General features: G+C 39.2%; 1 protein-coding gene across 1 annotated transcript in view; it reads right to left on the reverse strand.

Annotated features, from left to right (window-relative positions):
• Positions 1-387: 387 nt before the first annotated feature.
• The window catches only part of ERO1B (endoplasmic reticulum oxidoreductase 1 beta), a 68,985-nt gene continuing 46,879 nt past the window's right edge, over positions 388-22,493 (reverse strand). The window contains exons 9-16 of the mRNA XM_030556948.1: positions 21,374-21,385; positions 16,849-16,875; positions 13,978-14,070; positions 13,241-13,487; positions 11,786-11,855; positions 4,849-4,935; positions 2,989-3,122; positions 388-1,895 (exon numbers count right to left, since the gene is read on the reverse strand). Of these exons, the coding sequence (XP_030412808.1) occupies positions 1,835-1,895; positions 2,989-3,122; positions 4,849-4,935; positions 11,786-11,855; positions 13,241-13,487; positions 13,978-14,070; positions 16,849-16,875; positions 21,374-21,385 (731 nt within the window). The 3' untranslated portion in view covers positions 388-1,834. The remainder of the gene's footprint in view (positions 1,896-2,988; positions 3,123-4,848; positions 4,936-11,785; positions 11,856-13,240; positions 13,488-13,977; positions 14,071-16,848; positions 16,876-21,373; positions 21,386-22,493) is intronic.

Below are 22,493 nucleotides of genomic sequence, written 5' to 3' on the forward strand. Positions count from 1 at the left end.
CATAAGATGTCTATTAATGAGTTACATCAATTTTATGTAATGATTAAACAGTAATGTATAAAGACCAGATATCAGCTTCAATGCTAATTTATTTAACAGAAATCAAAATGATTTTTCCATTTAGTTTTCACCAGTCTGACTCCAAAGCAAATACTGAGAGCAGGATAGCCTATTTTCTTTTCAATCAAATGGAAAAGGTAGTAGTTCTGTTTATGGACTGGGATGGTTATGAGAAGAACACAGTATATACAGCAGCTTTCAAAGATTTTTCCCCTCTGAACTGTAGTGGGCAACATTATGGAATGTAACACAGTTTAACATGACCAATAGTTATACTACTATAAACTATATAAACAAAAACACTGAGTAAGATTTGGTAGGATGAGGAAGGTTTAAGAGCACTTTTTATTTGTTTTGTAAAGATTGTTTTAAGTTTAAAAGTAAAAGATGCTACAGACATATGTATATACTGTACCAGCATTACTGACATTCACAATGTACTCAGATAACTTCACTAAATACTACATTTATTACAGCTTACGCAAGCTGTTCAAAAATACTATTTACTTTTATTACTTCAGTTTTAAACTTAAACCACTGTTGGTTGCTACTGATCAGTAGTACTTTTTGGAACCTGATGGAGCAAATTAACAATCAATTTACATAAAATGCACTATAATATACCCGTTTCATTAAATACGTTGAATATCCTTTTGGAAAAGATATGGTTAGGGATTGCATAGATAAAAGTATGCACTATTAAATGTTGACATGTTTTGCCATTTTAAAATGTTTTTTTTTAAATCTAGTCTATCAAAATAAGCTGCCTTTTTTGCACTGACCTTTTCATGCAGCACAACAAACATAACCCCATTAAAGTTCAATCCAAGCTGTATCCATTCTTAATGCATTTCTACTGCCCCAAGAGGGAAAGAAGTGTGATATTTTAACTTCTTATAATGCTAAAAGAACAATTCAAGACTGATCCTGTGATTCTAGGGAAGGAGAGGAAAAAAGGGAGGCTGGAGGGCATGACTGACCAAAGCTCCTCATGCTAGCAGCGCTCCACTAACTACCCCATAAGGTAGACCAAAGTTGTAGAGTTAGGGCTCTGGAGAAATCATTTTTATCCTTATTCCACCAGTGAGAAGGCTGTTATGACAGTGTGTGCATGTGTGGCTCAAGGAAGTTTAAAAACAAAGGGATGGTGAGAAACAGTTGGCATCAATGAGGTGCCAAGGACCTCATAGCACAAAATAAAGTTTCTGTTAATTAATTTTCCATTGTTTACAGTTATGCAATACAAGGAAGTAAAAAAGCAAGTGAAAACTGAACACACACAAAAAGAAAATATAGATTTTTTCTATACAGTTAGAGCCAAGCAGTGACTATTCCCTTACAATATTTTGATGTCTAATATTTAAAAGGAGGACCACTTATTTTTGTCTGATGCAGTGCAAGTTTGTTCACATCAACATTGCATTCAAGATGTAGGGACAGTAATTTAATCTTAAACAGTTATCCTTGAACGAAAGACAACAGTGAAACAAAGAAAAATTATATAAAATGGCAATACAACAGAACAATGACCGGAGAGAAACTTAACAGACAGGAGATCAGCATAATTTATGTGTTTAAAAACTATATACTTCATTCATAAATATCTTTTCTAATTAATAACCATTCCTGTTTTAAACATAAATATTCAAGTTGGTATCTGATTTTTAAATTTTTTTAAAATCAGTTTGTAGTACAAGACCTGTAAGGATTGATTTATTTTTGCTTGATGCAGTCATTTAACAGTCGTCACTACTGGGATGTGTAAAAACCATCATTACCTAGTATGTTGTAATAAAAGTTTAAAATTCTGCAACTCTTTTATACTTGTGGAAAGCCTGTAAAAGAAAACAAAAAACAAAACCCCCTTTGTATTAGTACATGTTGAAAATAGCAAATATAGTGCAAATTCTTCTTCCATTTGTTTGTTTCAGGGCAGTAACTAGAGATTTAAACAACTCTAAAAGTAAAACTTCTTTTCCCTCCAAAAATCTGCTATATTTGTAAGATTGACACTCAACTATATTTAAGAGTAGCAGCCGTGTTAGTCTGTATCTGCAAAAAGAACAGGAGTACTTAAAGTGAGAGATTAGACGGATTTCAAAAGAATTCCCTTACTTCATTATTTTATTTAAAAGATGACCAAATTGCTAAGCAAAGTTGAATAGCTGTTTAATCCTACCTAAATTGGTTTCCGGGGGGCAGGGGTGGGGTGGGGAGAAGAGCACATCAGAAACCTGCAAAGCTTGCTCATTTCCCCAGGGTCTAGTATGAGGAACAAAGTGGAGGTTTTTCACCCCTAAAAATTTCAACTCACACTGATGAAATAAAAGTTTAGACTGGCAGAATTTTGCCTGTCTGCAAAGAATCCATTTTTTACCAGTGAAACAGCTACACTAAAGATATATACTAATGTGGAAAAATGAGCACATCACACAAAGAACTTTGAAAAACTGAATTAGAACTAAGCATGCTTTTTTCCTTTTTAGATTCTCTAACATGCAGGTAACACTTCTGCATCTGTCTCCCATTTTTCATGTGTGCACATTCAAGACCCAAAGTGGATCACTAATGAGAGAAGAGCTGTGCTCATAGTATTCCTGGCTCAGAAAGAAAAAGGAAGTGTCAGAAATCTCATGATAAAGCTTGTTGAAGAGATTCAAAGCCAAAATTTCTAAACTTAATTTCTGATAGCTAGGATACACTAATTCTTGGGTATTTATCCAAATATGAACATTTTCAGACTTGCCATCATCACTACTCCAAATAGGTGGCACCAAGGTGTTGGTGAAATTTATAAAACTTACCCTCCTCCTCCTCCTCCGCAAAATAGATCTCAAAAGTAACTATTTTTCACAGATTTTATCAAGAGTTAACCTTAAAGTCTACAGCCTGCTGTTAGATACCTTCAAACAAAAAAAGGTAACTTACCTTCCAAATGCATTTATGAGAGCAACTATTTCTTGACGTGTGAGTTGAAAACCTTTTGACGGGCTATTCTCTGGAAGGTTCTGAATTTCTTTTTCAGAGAATAAAATCTTTAGAGCCGTTCCTAAGCCTTGAGTCTAAAAGAAATTCAGCATTTTTAACCATTAATAAAACAGCCTCGTTCACCCTTGCAAAATTGTCAAGAAAAATTTACTTTCTCAGACATCAGACCAGCTTACACACGCAACACTCTGCCTTCCCCTTCAACACCTGGACATGCTCCCACATGTAGCAGAACTCATCTAACCATGTGCACACACTCCTCCAATTACACACCAAGTTCATTCTTACTCTTTTACACATACTCCTCAGCTTTAAATTCATGAATTCTCTTCCTATCACCACCAAATTTCAGTTCTTTCCTCTCCCTAGCTGCTTCTTCCCAAATTCATGAGTTTTCTTCTCTGTCGCATCAAATCTACTATCACAAAGCAGCAGCTCTTCAAGGTTGCTAAAGCCACCTCAGCCCCTCTCCCCTAATCAGGCATCCTCCTGGCTGCCTCAAAAACCTCTCCCCACCCAATCAAACCTAGAGTTTTTCCCCATTAGGAGGCTCCTCACCTCCTGGCTGCTCCACTGTCAGTGTTACTATTTTAGCCTCTGCAGGGAAAGAGGGAGAGAGGTTTCTACTTTTAACTCCTTCCTTTGTGTGTAGAAAGTGGCTATTAGAGATTCTGAAGTGCCAAGGTGTCAGTTATCTTCTATTCCCCCCACTCCCCACAATTCTATGGCCTGGGGAAGGACTCACTGGATCTGAGCAGGAGGCAGTGGTTGGGGATGCTGCAGGACAGGAGGGATGTGTGCTTGGCTTAAGCTGGCCTCTCCTGAGGTAAAAAAAAGGGTAGTGGAAGCACATAGGAGCCTGTTGGGGGGAGCGGGGGTGTTCCCAAGGATTCAGAACAGGCCATTACATTTGCTCCTCCACTTACTCTGCTGCTGAGCTGAAAGAAGGTGAGTGGAGCTCTCTACATACCTGATGGTGTAATGCCAGCAATTGCTCTCACAGTATTGGTTATTCTCAGTTCACATTTTAAAGACTATTTCCAACACTCAGGGCAAGTAACTTTACATTTTGCTTTTATTTAAAAAGTTTAAGATCTGCATAAGTCAAGACACTGGTAGTATTGCCAACTCTTGCAGTTTTAATTGTGAGTCTTGTAACATTTGGCTTCTTTCTTAAAGGTGCAGTTCCTGAAGGCTAATGAATATACGAGAATCTCAGCTTTCATTTTTAAAAGGGTTCTAGCCCTTAGGGTTGCAGAGAGAAGTCTGAAATCATGAAGTGAGGAGGACACCCTAAAGATGCAGAAACTAGAAAGCAAACGAAGAGTCCAAAAACATTTGAAGTCTCAGAATTCTTAAGCCAATCTTATGGTTTCTGAATGCTTGAAGGTAGAAATACTGCATTTGTTATACTTGCGAGGAAAGCTTCCTATTTCCTGTTGGTAAGGGAGATTTGGCAAGGTTCATCTATTTACTGCATATTAGAGAGACACACACACAGACATACACACACCCACCATAAAATGGTAATAAGAGACATCACTAATGGGATTTTGCTTTTGAGGTTTGCTGAAACTTATGTTTCATAACTTTGTGAACATTTACATCTTAATCAGTGAAATAACTGTGACAAATACTAATCATTTCTAGAACTTATTTTGAACATATAAGAAGTGCTATACATTTGAGCAATACCACATGGATACCAGAGAACTAAACTGTGACAGCTGTCAAATTTCTAGATAAAATGGCAGATTCCCAAAAAGGTATGCATACACAGGAAAACAAAATACAACGTACCTGCAGTTTGCCCCACAATCTGCATTTATCGCATCCAACACAGTCCATTATGCGGGATATATTTTTGAAATGCAACCTGAATTCTTCCTAGCAATAAATATATAAAAAAGTTTCACACTAAAGCAGACTTTTAAAAGAAGTCTAGTACTTTAAGCAGTTTAGAAAGTACCAGGCTCACTAATTTGGGGAATTTACTATTTGGGAAATCTATGGAATTCTGGTTGTTATGAAATTGTATGTGGAATGCCTCTTATGTGGATGTGAACATAAGAACATAATAATGACCATACTGGGTCAGACTAAAGGTCCATCTAGCTCACTATCCTGTCTATCGACAGTGGCCAATGCCAGGGGAACGAACAGAACAGGTAATCATCAATGACCCTTTTCCTGTTCTTCATTCCCAGCTTCTGGGAAACTGAGGCTAGGGACACCACCCCTGCCCATCCTGGCTAATATTTATGATTATTTATAATATTAATAGCCATTAATGGACCTATCCTCCATGAATTTATCTAGATCTTTTTTGAACCCTGTTGTAGTCTTGGCCTTGACAACATCCTCTGGCAAAGAGTTCCACAGGCTGACTGTGCGTTATGTGAAGAAATACTTCCTTTGGCTTGTTTTGAAAGTGCTGCCTATTAATTTCATTGGTGACCCTTAGGTCTTGTGTTATGTGAAGGAGTAAATAACACTTCCTTATTTAAACTTTCTCCACACCAGTCATGATTTTATAGACCTCAATCATATACCCCCTTAGCTGTCTCTTTCCAAACTGAAAATTCCTATTCTTATTAATCTCTCCTCAGATGGAAGCCATTTCATACCCTTAATCATTTTTCTTGCTTTTTTCTGAACCTTTTCCAATTCCAATATATCTTTTTTTGAGATGGGGCGATCACATCTGCAAGCAGAATTCAAGTGTGGTGTACCAATTTATACAGAGGCAATATGATATTTTCTGTCTTATTATCTGTTCCTTTCTTAATGATTCCCAAATTCTGTTCGCTTTTTTGACTGCCGCTGCACATTGACTGGATATTTTCAGAGAACACTCCACAATGACTCTAAGATCTCTTTCTTGAGTGGTAACAGCCAATTTAGACCCCATGATTTTATATGTATAGTTGGGATTATGTTTTCCAAGGTGCATTACTTTGCATTTATCACCATTGAATTTCATCTGCCATTTTGTTGTCCAGTCACCCAGTTCTGAGAGATCCTTTTGTAGCTCTTTGCAGTTTGCCTGAGACTTAACTATCTTGAACAATTTTGTACCATCTGCAAATTTTGCCCCCTATTGTTTACTCCTTTTTTCATAAATTCATAAATGATCAGGATTGGTCCAAGTACAGATCCCAGGGGGACACCACTATTTACCTCTCTTCATTCTGAAAACTGACCATTTATTCCTACCCTTTGTTTCCTATCTTTTAACCAGTTACCAATCCATGAGAGGACCATCCCTCTTATCCCATGACAGCTTACTTTGCTTAAGAGCCTTTGGTCAGGGACCTTGTCAAAGGCTTTCTGAAAATTTAAAGTACACTAAATCCAGGGCTGGCTCCAGGCACCAGAGCAGTTAGCATGTGCCTGGGGCAGCAAGCTGCAGGGGGTGGCCTGTTGGTTGATGCGAGGGCGTCAGTCTGGCGGCCTTGGGCGTCAGTCTGGCGGCCTTCGGCAGCATGCCTGCGGGTGGTCCACCGGTCCTGCGTTCTCCGTGGCAATTCAGCGGTGGGGATGCCGAAGGCACGAGACTGGTATATCACCCGCAGAAACGCCGCCGAATCCACGTGACTGCGGACCACCCGCAGGCATGCCGCCGAAGGCAGCCTGACTGCCATACTTGGGATGGCAAAAAACAGAGCCCCTCCTGACTAAATCCACTGGATCCTTTTTGTCCACATGCTTGCTGGCCCTTCTCAAAGAATGCTAGTAGATTGGTGAGGCATGATTTCCCTTTACAAAAACCATGTTGACTTTTCCCCAACAAATTATGTTGATCTATGAGCCTGACAATTTTGTTCTTAACTATAGTTTCAACCAGTTTGCCCGGCACTGAAGTCAGGTTTACTGCCCTGTAATCGCTGGGATCAACTCTGGAGCCATTTTTAAAAATTGGCATCACATTAGCTATCCTCTAGTCATTTGGTACAGAAGCTGATCTAAATGATAGGCTACAGATTATAGTTAATAGTTCCTTGAGAACTCTTGGGTGAATACTATCTGGTCCTGGTAACTTATTATTGTTTAAATTTATCAATTTGTTCCAAAACCTACTCTAATGATGCGTCAATCTGGGACAGTTCCTCAGATCTGTCACCTAAAAAGAATGGCTCAGGTTTGGGAATCTCCCTTACATCCTCAGCAATGGAGACGGATGCAAAGAATTCATTTAGTTTCTCTGCAATGGCCTTATCGTCCTTGAGTGCTCCTTTGGCATCTCGATCGTCCAGTGGCCCCACTGGTTTAGCAAGCTTTCTGCTTCTGATATACTTACAAATATTTTTGCTATTACTTTTTGAGTCTTTGGCTAGCTGTTTTTCAAATTCTTTTTTGGCCTTCCTAATTATATTTTTACACTTCATTTGCCAGAGTTTATATTCTCCTTTCTATTTTCCTCACTAGGATTTAAGCTCCATTTTTTAAAGGATGCCTTTTTGCCTCCCTTATTTGCTAACGGGGGGGTTGGCATGCCTCTGCCAGATCAGGGAAAATAGTAATTGAACATTAATGGTTGCCCATCAGGAAGAAACACCTTGGGACAGTGAGTTGGCTAAATCTAGGAGAATTTAGCTAGCTCCTCCAACTTCTCTGTAGGGAGTGGAAAATCCTCAGTAGCAGAAGGAAGAAACCCAGGTGTTGGTAAGGGACATATAAACTTGAGGAACTCACAGAGCATGACATAGGAAACTTTGAGCAAGAAAAAGGGGCATACTTTTGCAGCAAGGGTGACCTGTTTAACTGTAGGACCAGACAATGTCAGAAAAAGCTAGCTAACCTAGAGCAGGAGAGAGGCTACATGACTCTGAAGAGGAACTATGATCTGAGCAGAAGGCTCCTGGACAACCCAGAGGACTTTGTCAAAGCCCAGAGAACTTTCCAGGCTGGGAAATTAGAATCCTGTGCAAAGTCTGTTTGTGTTTGCTTTCAATATCACAGGTTTCTAATGACAAACTGTAAATTCAGAGAACCTATGTGGCTGAAATTATGGCAGAGGGTGTGGCAAACTACGGGGGAGTCTGAGGGATCAGCAGTAATCCCAGGGACAAGGCAGCTGGACCACAGGGGCCCAGCAGAGGATCTGCAGTCTGTGAGTGTCCCTAGAGATACCAGCCAGTGACAGCTGCCTGTATTCTGTTCAGGTTTAAGAGTCTGAAAGAGCACACAGGAGTCAGTATGGTGGGCCTCAAACACAACATCCTGGTGAGTATCAGATAGGGGGAGGTGTGTGTGTGTGCGTGCGCGTGTGTGGTGTAATTACTGAGTAATGTTTTCACCAAAGGAGATGGGGAAAAACAAGATTAGAGATACCATCTCCAATTCACTACATGGATTTCCTGTAAAGAATTACAAAATAGATGTTTAGTAGAAAATATGAACATGCAGCTATCTATATTTCACCGTGAAACCAGATGGCCTGTCAACTCGTTTACTACATCACAGGCCCTGGTTCTCACGGGAGACTTCAATCACCCTGATATCTGCTGGGAGAGCAATACAGCGGTGCACAGACAATCCAGGAAGTTTTTGGAAAGTGTACGAGACAATTTCCTGGTGCAAATGCTGAAGGAACCAACTAGGGGCAGAGTTCTTCTTGACCTGCCGCTTACAAACTGGGAAGAATTAGTAGGGGAAGCAAAAGTGGATGGGAACCTGGGAGGCAGTGACCAGGAGATGGTTCAGTTCAGGATCCTGACATAAGGAAGAAAGGAGAGTAGCAGAATACGGACCCTGAACTTCAGAAAAGCAGACTGACTCCCTCAGGGAATTGATGAGCAGGATCCCCTGGGAGAATAACATGAGGGGGAAAGGAGTCCAGGAGAGCTGGCTGTATTTTAAAGAATCCTTATTGAGGTTGCAGGAACGAACCATCCCGATGTGTAGAAAGAGTAATAAATATGGCAGGCGACCAGCCTGGCTTAATAGTGAAATCCTTGTTGACATTAAACACAAAAAAGCAGCTTACAAGAAGAAGAAGATTGGACAAATGACCAGGGAGGTGCATAAAAATATTGCTCAGGCATGCAGGAGTGAAATCTGGAAGGCCAAATCACACCTGGAGTTCCAGCTAGCAAGGGATGTTAAGAGTAATAAGAAGGGTTCCTTCAGGTATATTAGCAACAAGAAGAAAGTCAAGGAAAGTGCGGGCTCCTTACTGAATGAGGGAAGCAACCTAGTGACAGAGGATGTGGAAAAAGCTAATGTACTCAATGCTTATTTTGCCTCTGTCTTCATGAACAGGATCTGCTCCCAGGCTACTGAACTGGGCAGCCTAGCATGGGGAGGAGATGACCAGACCTCTGTGGAGAAAGAAGTGGTTTGGGACTATTTAGAAAAGCTGAATGAGCACAACTCCATGGAGTCAGATGCGCTGCATCTGAGGGTGCTAAAGGAGTTGGCGGATGTGATTGCAGAGCCATTGGCCATGATCTTTGAAAACTCATGGCGATCAGGGGAGGTCCTGGATGACTGGAAAAAGGCTAATGTAGTGCCCATCTTTAAAAAAGGGAAGGAGAAGGATCTGGGGAACTACAGGCCTGTCAGCCTCACCTCAGTCCCTGAAAAAATCATGGAGCAGGTCCTCAAGGAATCAATTCTGAACCACTTGGAGGAGAGGAAAGTGATCAGGAACAGTCAGCATGGATTCATCAAGGGCAAGTCATGCCTGACTAACCTAATTGCCTTCTATGAGACGATAACTGGGTCTGTGGATGAGGGGAAAGCAGTGGAGATGTTATTCCTTGACTTTACAAAGCTTTTGATACGGTCTCCCATAGTATACTTGCTGGCAAGTTAAAGAAGTATGGGCTGGACGAATGGACGATAAGGTGGATAGAAAGCTGGCTAGATTGTCGGGCTCAACGGGTAGTGATCAATGGCTCCATGTCTAGTTGGCGGCCGGTATCAAGCGGAGTGCCCCAAGGGTTGGTCCTGGGGCTGGTTTTGATCAATATCTTCATTAATGATCTGGAGGATGGTGTGGACTACACCCTCAGCAAGTTTGCAGATGACACTAAACTGGGAGGAGTGGTAGATATGCTGGAGGGTAGGGATAGCATACAGAGGGACCTAGACAAATTAGAGGATTGGGCCAGAAAAAAATCAGATGAGGTTCAACAAGGACAAGTGCGGAGCCCTGCACTTAGGACAGAAGAATCCCATGCACTGCTACAGACTAGGGACCGAATGGCTAGGGAGCAGTTCTGCAGAAAAGGACATACAGGTTATAGTGGACGAGAAGCTGGATGAGTCGACAGTGTGTCCTCGTCAAGAAGGCCAACGGCATTTTGGGCTGTATAAGTAGGGGCATTGCCAGCAGATCGAGGGACATGATCATTCCCCTCTATTCGACATTGGTGAGGCCTCATCTGGAGTACTGTGTCCAGTTTTGGGCCTCACACTACAAGAAGGATGTGGAAAAATTGGTAAGAGTCCAATGGAGGGCAACAAAAATGATTAGAGGCTGGAGCACATGACTTATGAGGAGAGACTGAGGGAACTGGTATTATTTAGTCTGCAGAAGAGAAGAATGAGGGGGGATTTGATAGCTGCTTTCAACTACCTGAAAGGGGGTTCCAAAGAGGATGGATCTAGACTGTTCTCAGTTGTAACAGATGACAGAATAAGGAGTAATGGTCTCAAGTTGCAGTGGGTGAGGTTTAGGTTGGATATTAGGAAAAACTCTTACTAGGAGGGTGGTGAAACAGTGGAATGGGTTACCTAGGGAGGTGGTGGAATCTCCTTCTGTAGGGGTTTTAATATCAGGCTTGAGAATGACCTGGTTGGGATGATTTAGTTGGGGACTGGTCCTGCTTTGAGCAAGGGGTTGGACTAGATGACCTCCTGAGGTCCCTTCTAACCCTAGTATTCTATGATTTCAGGAGACACAATTAGTAGAGAACACAAACAGAATCCATATGTATCCACAGCATTTTATCAAGTCAGTAGTTGTTGGGCGTAACTAATTTTGTGACAACGCTAATAGTTTTGTAGGAAACCCCTGTAATGTAAATAAAATTACCACACTGCAAATGAAACAATTATATGAAGAACAGATTTGCACCTTTACTGTTTACCGATTCAGTGATCCAACTTTCTGAATCTGAACAAAAAGACCATACAAAAATGACAAATGTTGGGTCACGTGGATGGAGTGTTTTAAGATTAACTACTTGCGGCTAGGAATCAAGGTTTCCTAATGCAAAATTCATAGTCAAGTTTGTTTGGAACTGCATTACACCTCCCCACCTGGTTTAAGGATAAGATGAGGCTTCACAGGAAACGTTCTATTTAAATGGGAAACATTCTATTTACTGCTTCTATCACTGAGACTGATTCCACGAATTTGTGTTGCCACAGCATCAGTGGCAGAGCAGTGCACTCCAGAACAGATTTCAATCTGTCAGGCTGAGGACACAAGAGCAAAACAACTCATAAGCAGCCTTATGGTCATTTTTGGATTTGTCACACAATCTTCTTTATTGCCAAGCAAATGAAATTAGATAAACCTCTAACAAATTGACCTAAGTAAGTTTCTTTTATGATGTCCAAAATACAATTCTGTTTTCATTGTCCCTTCCCTGCATCCATGCCAGGTACACTGCTGTGAAGGTTTATTTAAAGGGGTTCTGTTGTGTAAGTAAATGAAATTCTGGGTTTTAATTGTTAAAAAAAAAAAAAAAAATGTACCTTAGGGATGCGTTTAGGACTTTACCTTTAATGACTTGGCCCCTTTTTTATCTCCTGCAAACATGGACTTTTCATCGAAGTGCATTGGAAAGGATCTGCTCAAACAAAAAATTGTAAAGAAAATCAGCACACACTACAATAGATCATCCAAGTTTACAGTATCACTCTACTAACTATTTTACAATTACTTGGAAGATTCTGCTCTGGTTCACTGAAGACCAGTCATGATAGCCTGTGCGGCAGTGCTGATTAATGCACACACACAATATAAGCATAGAAAACCACAACCCCCCCCCCCAAAAAAAAATCACAATCCTCTGCCATGTCTGACGTGTGTCTTAATCTGCATTAATATACAATCTAAGGCAGGGGTGGCCAACCTGAGCCTGAGAAGGAGCCAGAATTTACCAGTGTATGTTGCCAAAGAGCAGCAGTAATACGTCAGCAGCCACGCTCAGCTCCCCGCTCCCCAAAGCTCCCAGGGCCTCCCACCCACTGGCAGCCCTCCCCACACCTCCCGATCAGCTATTTCATGGAATGCAGGAGGTTCTGGGTTGGGGGGGAGCGAGGGAAAGGCAGGGTCAGAGGAGGACATGGGAAGGGGTGGAGTGGGGCAGGACTCCACATGTGGCTCTGGAGCCACAGGTTGACCACCCCTGCCTTACAGTGATTTAGGATTAAAAAACCCAGCATTTTTAAAGTCAACTTTTTTGAACTCTCAGTCCATACAAAACAGTTTCTTGGGATTGCCCTACAGGATAAATAAATTTTAGAAATTTAACACTACCTTATCTGGAGCAGTTTACAGTATTTGTTTTGAAGAGATTTCTCTTTGCTCCTCTCTGCCCACTAATCAAGATCTCTTTCTCCCATAGATCCTCTTAGTGTTCTCCTTGCAGCCTAAAATTTACTTAGTTTCGTTATGATTTAGATCATGAATAACTATCTGAGTTTTTCTAGTGCAAAGCAAAGCAGAAGGCTGACTGAGTCACACAGTAGCAGAGGGGAAATGAGGTGACCTAGAGCAATGACTAGTCAAAAGGAAGCCAAATATGGTTGGTTGAGGGGACTCCCAAGTAGCAGACATACAGGAGGAGAGGAAACTGAGCAAGAGGAGATAATCTACTTGTAAAAACTGGTTTAGCAGCAGGATCTCTGCTAAAGTTAGATGCTATATTTTACTAATTTTCAATATAATTATGCACATTTTATATTGAAGAACAAGAAATCTATTTTGAACACCTGGGAAAATGAGGGTTGGATGTTTTAAAATGTTTCTTAATGGCTCTAACAAGAAATGTTTCCTCCTACTACTGTTTTTGGCCCATCCTCCCATCCAATTCACCCTTCCAACTTGTCGTCTCATTCTCTTCCCCACCATCATTTTTCTTTATCCGGCTTCCCCAAACCTTCTATCCATCCAAAAATCACCTCTTCCTAGAAGAGGGCTGAAATAGTAATGCAAAATCTCATATCTCACTTTGTATCTCTGAAGATGTCTAGCAAGAGGGTTTTAGATTCAGCATCCTCTTGGACATTTCCAGTGTAAAGGTCTACAAATGAACGCTCGAAGTATGGTGCAACTTTTGACAAAGCACGCAGCTCAATCAAATATAAAAAATATAAATTCTTTAGCCTCCTTGGTCCTTCTCCTTTTGTTTCAATAGGGTCAAAGCGATGAATAAACTCCTTGACATTGTGTCCCCAACGAGGCTTCCCCCAGGTTTCTAAGCAGAGAACAGAAAGATAATTTTCAGTAAAGACAAACAACAACTGCACAAATACATAGACTGAGGGTATGTCTATACTGCCCACTGGATCAGCGGACAGCTATCAATCCAGCAGGGGTTGATTTATTGCGTCTAGTCTAGACGCAACAAAATCAACCCCCAAGCCCTCTCCCATCGACTCCTGTACTCCACGGCTGCGAAAGGCGCAGGCAGAGTCGACGGGGGTGTGGCAGCAGTCAACTCACTGCAATGAAGACACCGCAGTGAGTAGGTCTAAATACACTGACTTCAGCTACATTATTCACATAGCTGAAGTTGCATAACTTGATCGGTCCCCAGCCCCCCGTGTAGATGAAGCCAAACTGTGTTTACATACACACATTAGTAGGCTTAATATACATACAAACCGACAGGACAAACAACTATACCCAATGGCCATATAAGATGACAGACATTTTCAGGGCTCTTACATAAAAATATAAATTACCTTCAAGAAGATAATTTGCACAGAGATGTAAGTTGATGCTAACATGAAGTCCAGAAATGAGTTTATAGAATACTCTTTTCTCCAGACAAAGACCTGGTTAGAAAAAGCATTGATTACTAGAAATATCATTAAAATGAAAAAAACCATAAAACATTCACTGAAAATGAGATGCAAAATTTGTACTGTTCAGCTTTTAGTGTTGGACTTACAATTAAGGAAAATGCCACTTATTTAGTGTCACTTTAAAAAAAATTCTTATTGCTTTCAGTGGGAAGAGTTTATCTCTCAAGTCTACCATCTCACTCACCTACCCCTGCCCCTCCATAACAGGCACATTTGTTCATTACTGTAAGGCTTTTGTCAGCACATATTAAAAAGAAAGGAGTATTTGGTAAAAAATTCAGAACAAAGCTCCTACGCAAAAAAGCGTCATGTATGTAGTTTGGATACAACAGATCTGAGATAATCTACTTGGGCCTACAATCTACAGCTAGGGAGAGGATTGTACTAGTGACCATACAGAACCTAATGGTCATTGCTATCTGTAACTGAGATTTTATGGCCAAATTTAAAGGCAATGTTTGAATCTGCTAAAATTGTTCTTTTTGGTCGCAGGCATAAATGCACAAAAAAATGGCAAGAATAAAACAAATACTTGGACAAAACTGGCCAAGATAAATGAAACTTAATAGTGGCAGTGGAAAACCTCAAGGCTGCTGCTTAACTATGATACAACTTAAATATAAAGTTAGTTAAGATAAAACTGAGAACAGAAGGGGCAGACAAACAAGACTAAAAGCAGTTTCCTGGGGATGCAGAAAGGGGAAGCAATGAGGAGAACATAAATAGCATCAGCAGTCACAAAACAATTTCATCACTAAAAATGTGATGATGCAGCCATATGTCCAGACACCTTAATGGCATGATCACTGACACCACCCATGAGGTGGTTTAACTGAAAATGCTATAGTAACTCAGAGGGCTGAAGATATACAAGATGTTTAGTCCAAATATTAGAAAACTGAAATAACATACTGATGATATTTGAGGGAGCAAAATCAAATTAAAAGGGAAAAAGTGGTGGAGTGGGAGTCTTCATTGGAAGGCAAAACCGAAAAGTCTTTGAGGAAGCATTTGAAGATGACAGTGGATGTTGCATTACACACAAGAAATGGGAGGACAACACAGGAATAAAGGGTTGTAAGTAAAAGGATATGGAGTCACTTATGGAAGAAGGGGACCAGGAGAGAACCTGTTAAGGTCAAATTAACTAGAAACCATATTTTCTAAAGTCAATAAGCAGTGCTTCCCCCAGCATAGAGAGAGCAAACTGATATGTATGCTACTTCCAAATGCAGAGATTTTGTCTATACAGTGGGTAGTGTGCAGTAGGGGACTGTGATTTTGAAGTGCAGTAATGTGTTTCACATTAATTGGTCTATGCAGACCCTGCTGTTGCACACTAGAAGTTCCCTAGTGCACCTCAATGTAGTACTACAGACCTACATTTAAGTGCACTAGGGAATTTCCAGTGCACAGCAACACGGTCTACATAGATCCATTAATGCGCAATATGTTAATACACTTTAAAAATCCCCTCCCCTCCCACCCCCAGTGCACGTTACCCCACCAAAAGGGCAAACCCTTACTACATATTTTCCTGAAAATTCTGGGTAAAATGGTCCCATTCCCAAACTGTAGTAACTGCCTTTTAGGAGGTCTGGCCTCATTTACAAGCATATTATTTATTTTAAAGAGCACATTTGAGCTTTTTATGCTTTCATGTGCTAGCAGCTGTAAAAGCTACGAATAGTAGAAGTAAATGCTTTATGCAGAACAAAGTTAGCTGCTCAAAAGGCTTAATTATGTTTTCTTGCTCCAATTAACAAAATATTCTTTTCCACACCTCTAGGATACCTTTGGTTGCTATCAGTATTAAACCTGCTTGGCATTTTAAGTCAATTAAAAAGTAAAAAAATTGCATTTTGCTGCTAATTGTCCCTATCCTTGGTCTTACAGCCAATTCTGCTTGTATAAATGAGCAGTTCAACCACCACTGCTTTCAAAAACATCTGACAATTAGTCCTAATAAAGATCCTAGCAATTTCTTTGTCTACTTCCTCATTTTAGATTCTAAAAATTGGGAGTCATGAGTAGCTAAATGGTGAGTAAATGTGTAAAAAGCACAAGCATCACCACTGGGAAAATATAACCTTAAAGCATTTACAATAACATGCCAACTGAACAAAAGAGGAGCTCTCTATTGGTCTTTGAATGCCGCTTAGAGTATTTTTATTCACAACGATACCTCTGCATAAAAAGAGTTCATTCTGAGCATGATTGCTTGAATAATTTCAGGAGGCTAATTTACCCTGATTTCAAGTCCAATTTAGTTCACTCTAAATACTTCTAAAAACCCCACACTACCAAAAACTCTTGATTTCACACACCATATGTAGGTTCATAAAGAAAATATATTCATAAATCTTTGTGTACATCAGCTGAATATAATATACAATCAACTAGACTGTCTAAAACATTCATGAGGACAGTTTTATCTACAGTACAAAACCCTATTGCTTAGAGACAACTCTTTCATATATCTTGGATAATTAGACTTGCAAAGTGAATACCAGTGTTGTTCTATCAGTGTAGAATGCCAACATAAGAGTGCAAAATCTCTTACACATACTACAATAACTGATCCATTAAGAAACAATTACTGGCTTTGGGATGAAGATGGACATTCACTACAGGCACCAAATATGACTGACAGTGAGTAGGGATAAGAAATTGAGTAATAACACTGGTATCTGTTTTTTCTAAAGCTATTAACATTAATTTTAAGCATCATATCAACTTTCCTTTTACCTTCCAGCCATGTGTAGAAAGATTCTCCTGAAAACACAAAAATACATAGTTAAATCCATCAGTATTCATTTGTACATATTAACATCCCTTAAGTAGAAACTATGGCTGTCAAGCGATTAAAAAAATTCATAGTGCGATTAATAGCGCTGTTAAACCACAATAGAATATCATTTATTTTAAATATTCTGGATATTTAAAACATTTTCAAATATATTAATTTCAATTACAAAACAGAATACAAAGTGTACATTGCTCACCTTATTTTTTTATTCCAAATATTTGCACTGTAAAACACAAAATATTGTATTTTTCAATTCACTTTATACAAGTACGGTAACGCAATCTCTTTTTCATGAAAGTTGAACTTATAAATGTAGAATTATGTACTAAAAAGGGCATTCAAAAACAAAACAATGTAAAACTAAAGAGCCTACAAGTTCACTGGTCCTACTTTTTGGTCAGCCAATCACTTAAACAAACAAGTTTGTTTACATTTGCAGGAGATAATGTTGCCCACTTCTTTACAATATCACCTGAAAATGAGAACAGGTGTTCGCACGGCACTGTTATAGCCAGTGTTGCAAAATAATTACATGCAAGATGTGCTAAAGATTCATATGTCCCTTCATCTTCAACCACCATTGTGGAGGACATGAGTCCATGCTGATGATGGGTTCTGCTCAATAACTATCCAAAGCAGTGCAGACTGATGCATGTTCAGATGCCATGAGCAGAAGGTTGATTTTCTTTTTTGGTGGTTCGAGTTCTGTAGTTTCTGCATCAGAGTGTCCCTCTTTTAAGACTTCTGAAAGCATGCTGCATACCCTGTCCCTCTCAGATGTTGGAAGGCACTTCAGATTCTTAAATTCTGGGTCGAGTGCTGTAGCTATCTTTAGAAATCCTACATTGGTACCTTCTCTGCATTTTATCAAATCTGCATGAAAGTGTTCTTAAAATGAACATATGCTGGCTCATCATCCAAGCCTGCTATAATATGAAATACATGGCAGAATATGGGTAAAACAGAGCAGGAGGCATACTATTCTCCCCCAAGAAGTTCAGTCAAAATTTAATTAACGCCTTTTCTCTTTTTTAAAGAAGCATCATCAGCATGGAAGCATGTCCCCTGGAATGGTGGCCAAAGCATGAAGTGGCATATGAATGTTTAGCATATCTGACACAAATACCTTGCCATACTGGCTACAAAAGTGCCATGCAAATGCCTGTTCTCACTTTCAGGTGACACTGTAAATAAGGGCAGGCAGCATTATCTCCCGTAAATGTAAACAAACTTGTTTGTCTCAGTGATTGGCTGAATAAGAAGTCGGACTGAGTAGACCTGTTTTAATTTGTTTTGTTTTTTGAGAGCAGTTATGTAACAAAACAAAAAAAATCTACATTTGTAAGTTGCACTTTCACTGGTTAGATTGTCGGGCTCAACAAGTATGATCAACGGTTTGATGCCTAGTTGGCAGCTGGTTTCAAGCAGAGTGCCCCAGGGGGTCGGTCCTGGGGCTAGTTTTGTTCAACAACTTTATTAATGATCTGGATGATGTGATGGATTGCACCCTCAGCAAGTTCACAAATGACACTAAACTGGGGGGAGAGGTAGATATGTTGGAGGGTATGTATAGGGTTCAGAGTGACCTAGAAAAATTGGAGGATTGGGCCAAAAGAAATCTGATGAGGTTCAACAAGGACAAGTACAGAGTCCTGCATTTAGGATGGAAGAATCCCATGCACTGCTACAGGCTAGGGACCAACTGGTTAAGTGGCAGTTCTGCAGAAAAGGCCCTGCGGATTACAGTGGATGAGAAGCTGGATATGCAGCAGTGTGCCCTTGTTGCCAAGAAAGCTAACAGCATATTGGGCTGCATTAGTAGGAGCACTGCCAGCAGATCGAGGGAAGTGATTATTCCCCTCTATTCGGCACTGGTGAAGCCGCATCTGGAGTATTGCGTCCAGTTTTGGGCCCCTCACTACCGAAAGGATGTGGACAAATTGGAGAGAGTCCAGTGGAGGGCAACAAAAATGATCAGGGGGCTGGGGACATGACTTACAAGGAGAGGCTGAAGGAACTGGGCTTGTTTAGTCTTCAGAAGAGAAGAGCGAGAGGGGATTTGATAGCAGCCTTCAACTACCTGAACGGAGGTTCCAAAGAGGATGGAGCTCGGTGTTCTCAGTGGTGGCAGATGACAGAATAAGGAGTAATGTTGCAGTGGGGGTGGTGTAGGTTGGATATTAGGACACGCTATTTCACTAGGAGGGTGGTGAAGCACTGGAATGGGTTACCTAGGGACGTGGTGGAATCTCCTTCCTTAGAGTTTTTTAAGGCTCAGCTTGACAAAGCCCTGACTGGGATGATTTAGTTGGGGTTGATCCTCCTTTGACTAGGGGGTCTCTTTCAATCCTAATCTTCTATGATTGTATGATAAAGAGATTGCACTAGTACTTGTATGAGGTGAATATACTATATCTTTTGTTTATCATTTTTAAAGTGCAAATATTTATAATAAAAATAATATAAACTCAGCATTGTACACTTTCTATTCTGTGTTGTAATTTAAATGAATACATTTGAAAAGGTTGAAAAATATACAAAAATATTTAATAAATTTCAGTTGGTATTCTATTGTTTAACAGTGTGGTTAAAACTGCAATTAATCACAATTAATTTTTTTAATCACACAATTAATTTTTTTGAGTTAAGTGTGATTAATTGACAGCCCTAGTAGAAACCCTGGAGTACTACATGTACTGTATATTCTGAGGACATAAACTTCCAGCAGTGCATACTTTGGAGCAATATCATCAAAATAAAGATTATAGTGAACTTTCCCTTTCTTGCAGGAGGAAGGGAGTATTATCCTAATTGGTCTGCAACAACATAAAAGAATAAAGATAAAACTGTACTAATATATTGGGGAAGCCATATGTGGATAATACCAGAGAAAGCAGTAAAATTCCCACAACACAGTTTTCCAGTAACACTTCTAGGGAACAAGTTCATTCCTAACTCTGGGCAGCAAGTGTCTTATTCATGTCCCTGATGTTTAAGGACTGAGATTTTTAAATTTTTAATCTTAGCTAGCATAAAGAAGAAGATATTTTTAATTCTCTAAATATCAAATGTGTATGACTTCGGAGTAAGTTCTTTCCATCAGTGGTTTGTAGTAGAGTTTTTCAGAGTTTAACTATATATTGTAGAAAAAATAAATATTACTTGTTATTTGTTTTAATTTTGTTGACTTTTAATTTAGTTGGCTGTCACCTTGTTCTTGGATTAGGAAGACAGCAAGCCCAAATGACCTACACAATATCATTCATAAAGCTGGTCAGAACTGTCCATATCTCTTCAAAAGAAATTTTTGTTGATAGAACTTGCACTAAAAATGGTTCTGAACTATATGAAATTGTGGAAAGTTTTCATATCTTAAAAAAATATATATTTTTCCATCAAAATGAAAAAAATTCATTGGTTTCCCTGCTCTTTCCCTTTCTCACCTACTTTTCCAGTGGAAAAAAGGGAAACAGAAAGAGAGAGGCACCCATAACGGAAACCTCAAAATCTGTTTGTATGCTCAACAATTTTTTCATTTTATTAGTGAAAAAATTAAGATTTATATTAAATTTAAAAAATTCTTGTTTCTTCCAAAAATGTTCAAGACGACTTATTTTTGACCAGCCCACACCACTCATTATTTCAAACAATAATAACTCCTCTTGTTTCCATTGCAAACTAATTTTCTTAGTCTTTTTACTCCTTCTTACCATGAAAGTCTTCCCGTGCCTTTAATAATTTTCACTGATGTCCTCCAGATTATTGCTATTTCTACTATATAAGTTTTGAGATGAGGTGATCAAAAGTCACCACAGTGTTCAGGCTAACAGTGTAACCACTGATTTATACAATAGCATATTTTCAACATTTTCTAAGCCTTTCTTGACAGTTGAAAATCTTGTTTGCTTTGACTGCAACCGTGCAGGTTTTCACTGAGCTGTCCACAATGACCCCTAGATCTTTTTAGAAATCAGCAATCATAAAGCATTTCTTATCGTACACTGACTACACTGGGGAAACATGGAGGACAAAACACCCTGACTATATATAAAGAAGCTATCCAGGTCAAAAAAAGCTGCTCTTTTCCTCTTTCAAAATAAAACTATTACATCTGCCATCAACAGAAAAGAGGAGAAACTCAAAGCCCTACACAATACAGGTCCATCCCATGTCTTGTAAAAACCTTCCCAGATCCCCTTTCATTTCTTCAGCTTCAATCTTCTTGCTATTCATGTATTCCAGCAGCAAGACCATAAATATTCTTATGGGAAAAAGACAGACAAGTGAGCTATATAATTAGGGCAACTATCTTGTCTCTTTTTTCCCCACTGGTAGAAAGAGTGAAAATTATTTCTTCTTTTGGATGGAGAGGAAGTTTATGCAACATTAAACAATCACAACTACAAAAGTAAAACTCCCACTATATATTTAGCTATTATGGAGAATGTATTAAATCAGACTTACCATCATCCTCCCCTGGAAAAAAAAGAAAAAAAAAAAGTTATGAATAAAGATCTAAGAACATCAGAAAAAAACCTCTTCCACTCTGTATGGGAAATGACACAGTACCCTGCCACAGAGATATTAAAGATGCAAGAAATGCTTCTTTGGTTCATGTCAGGAATCTTACAAATAGCTTTTCTTTTACACAGAAGATATGCTGTAGCTCAAAACAGAAGTTATGGGCTTGGTGCAGAAATTAATAGATGAGGAACTATGGTCTGTGTTATGCAGAAGGTTTGAATAAATGTCTAATGATCCTTTCTTGGTCTTATAATCAGTGAACTGTTCACTCCTGTGCATGTTATATTTAAAATGTTAAGCATGTTTTATAGTGTAATTAGTACAGTACAATATTCAAATATACTTAACTGCCTGCCAATGGTTAATATCAATACCACTGATCTATGGGGTGAATATTTAAGTTTTTAATTAGACTGAAATAAAAAAAATACAGAAGGAAGTATTGGGGAGTAACAACAGAGACCCCACCTGTGTTGATGCACTAAGATATAGGGCTATATTGCGCTATTTTTTAGACTGAATTAATTGATTTCAGCAGTGACTTTTAAAAACAAAGATTGGTTACAATTTTGCCAATAGTCCTCATCTATGCTAGATGAGTCTTCCTTCATTTCCAACATGCAAGGTTTCTTTTTGAATGAATTGATTTACATTAATATTTCATTGTTATGGGAACTAAGGCAACCATCAGTAGGGAAACAGAAGACTTCAGTTTAGATTCACTGAGAAAATAAAAACTAACTTATTTTAATTTGGAATTTTAAAATCAAAATTCTATTAGCAGAAAGTGTGCCTACTTAACATTGCTTTTTAAACTTTCATCTTTAAAGGTAAATCTTTCCTGTGGCTCCCACTCTGTATAGTAGTGAAATGATACTACTGTCAGGAAAACTCAATTTATTACTAACTTGACTATGAAAGAAAAGTTGTTACTGTGCATTGTATTAGCCAATAAACATACTGAAGTGACAAAATTAGATGCTCGGGGCAGGGGGGAAATCAGATTCAAGATCTGAATTTTGAAGAGACTGCTGTAAGGTTTTTCTAACTCCCATCCATC

The sequence above is a fragment of the Gopherus evgoodei genome, chromosome 3 (assembly GCF_007399415.2).
Source record: "Gopherus evgoodei ecotype Sinaloan lineage chromosome 3, rGopEvg1_v1.p, whole genome shotgun sequence".
NCBI lineage: Eukaryota > Metazoa > Chordata > Testudines > Testudinidae > Gopherus > Gopherus evgoodei.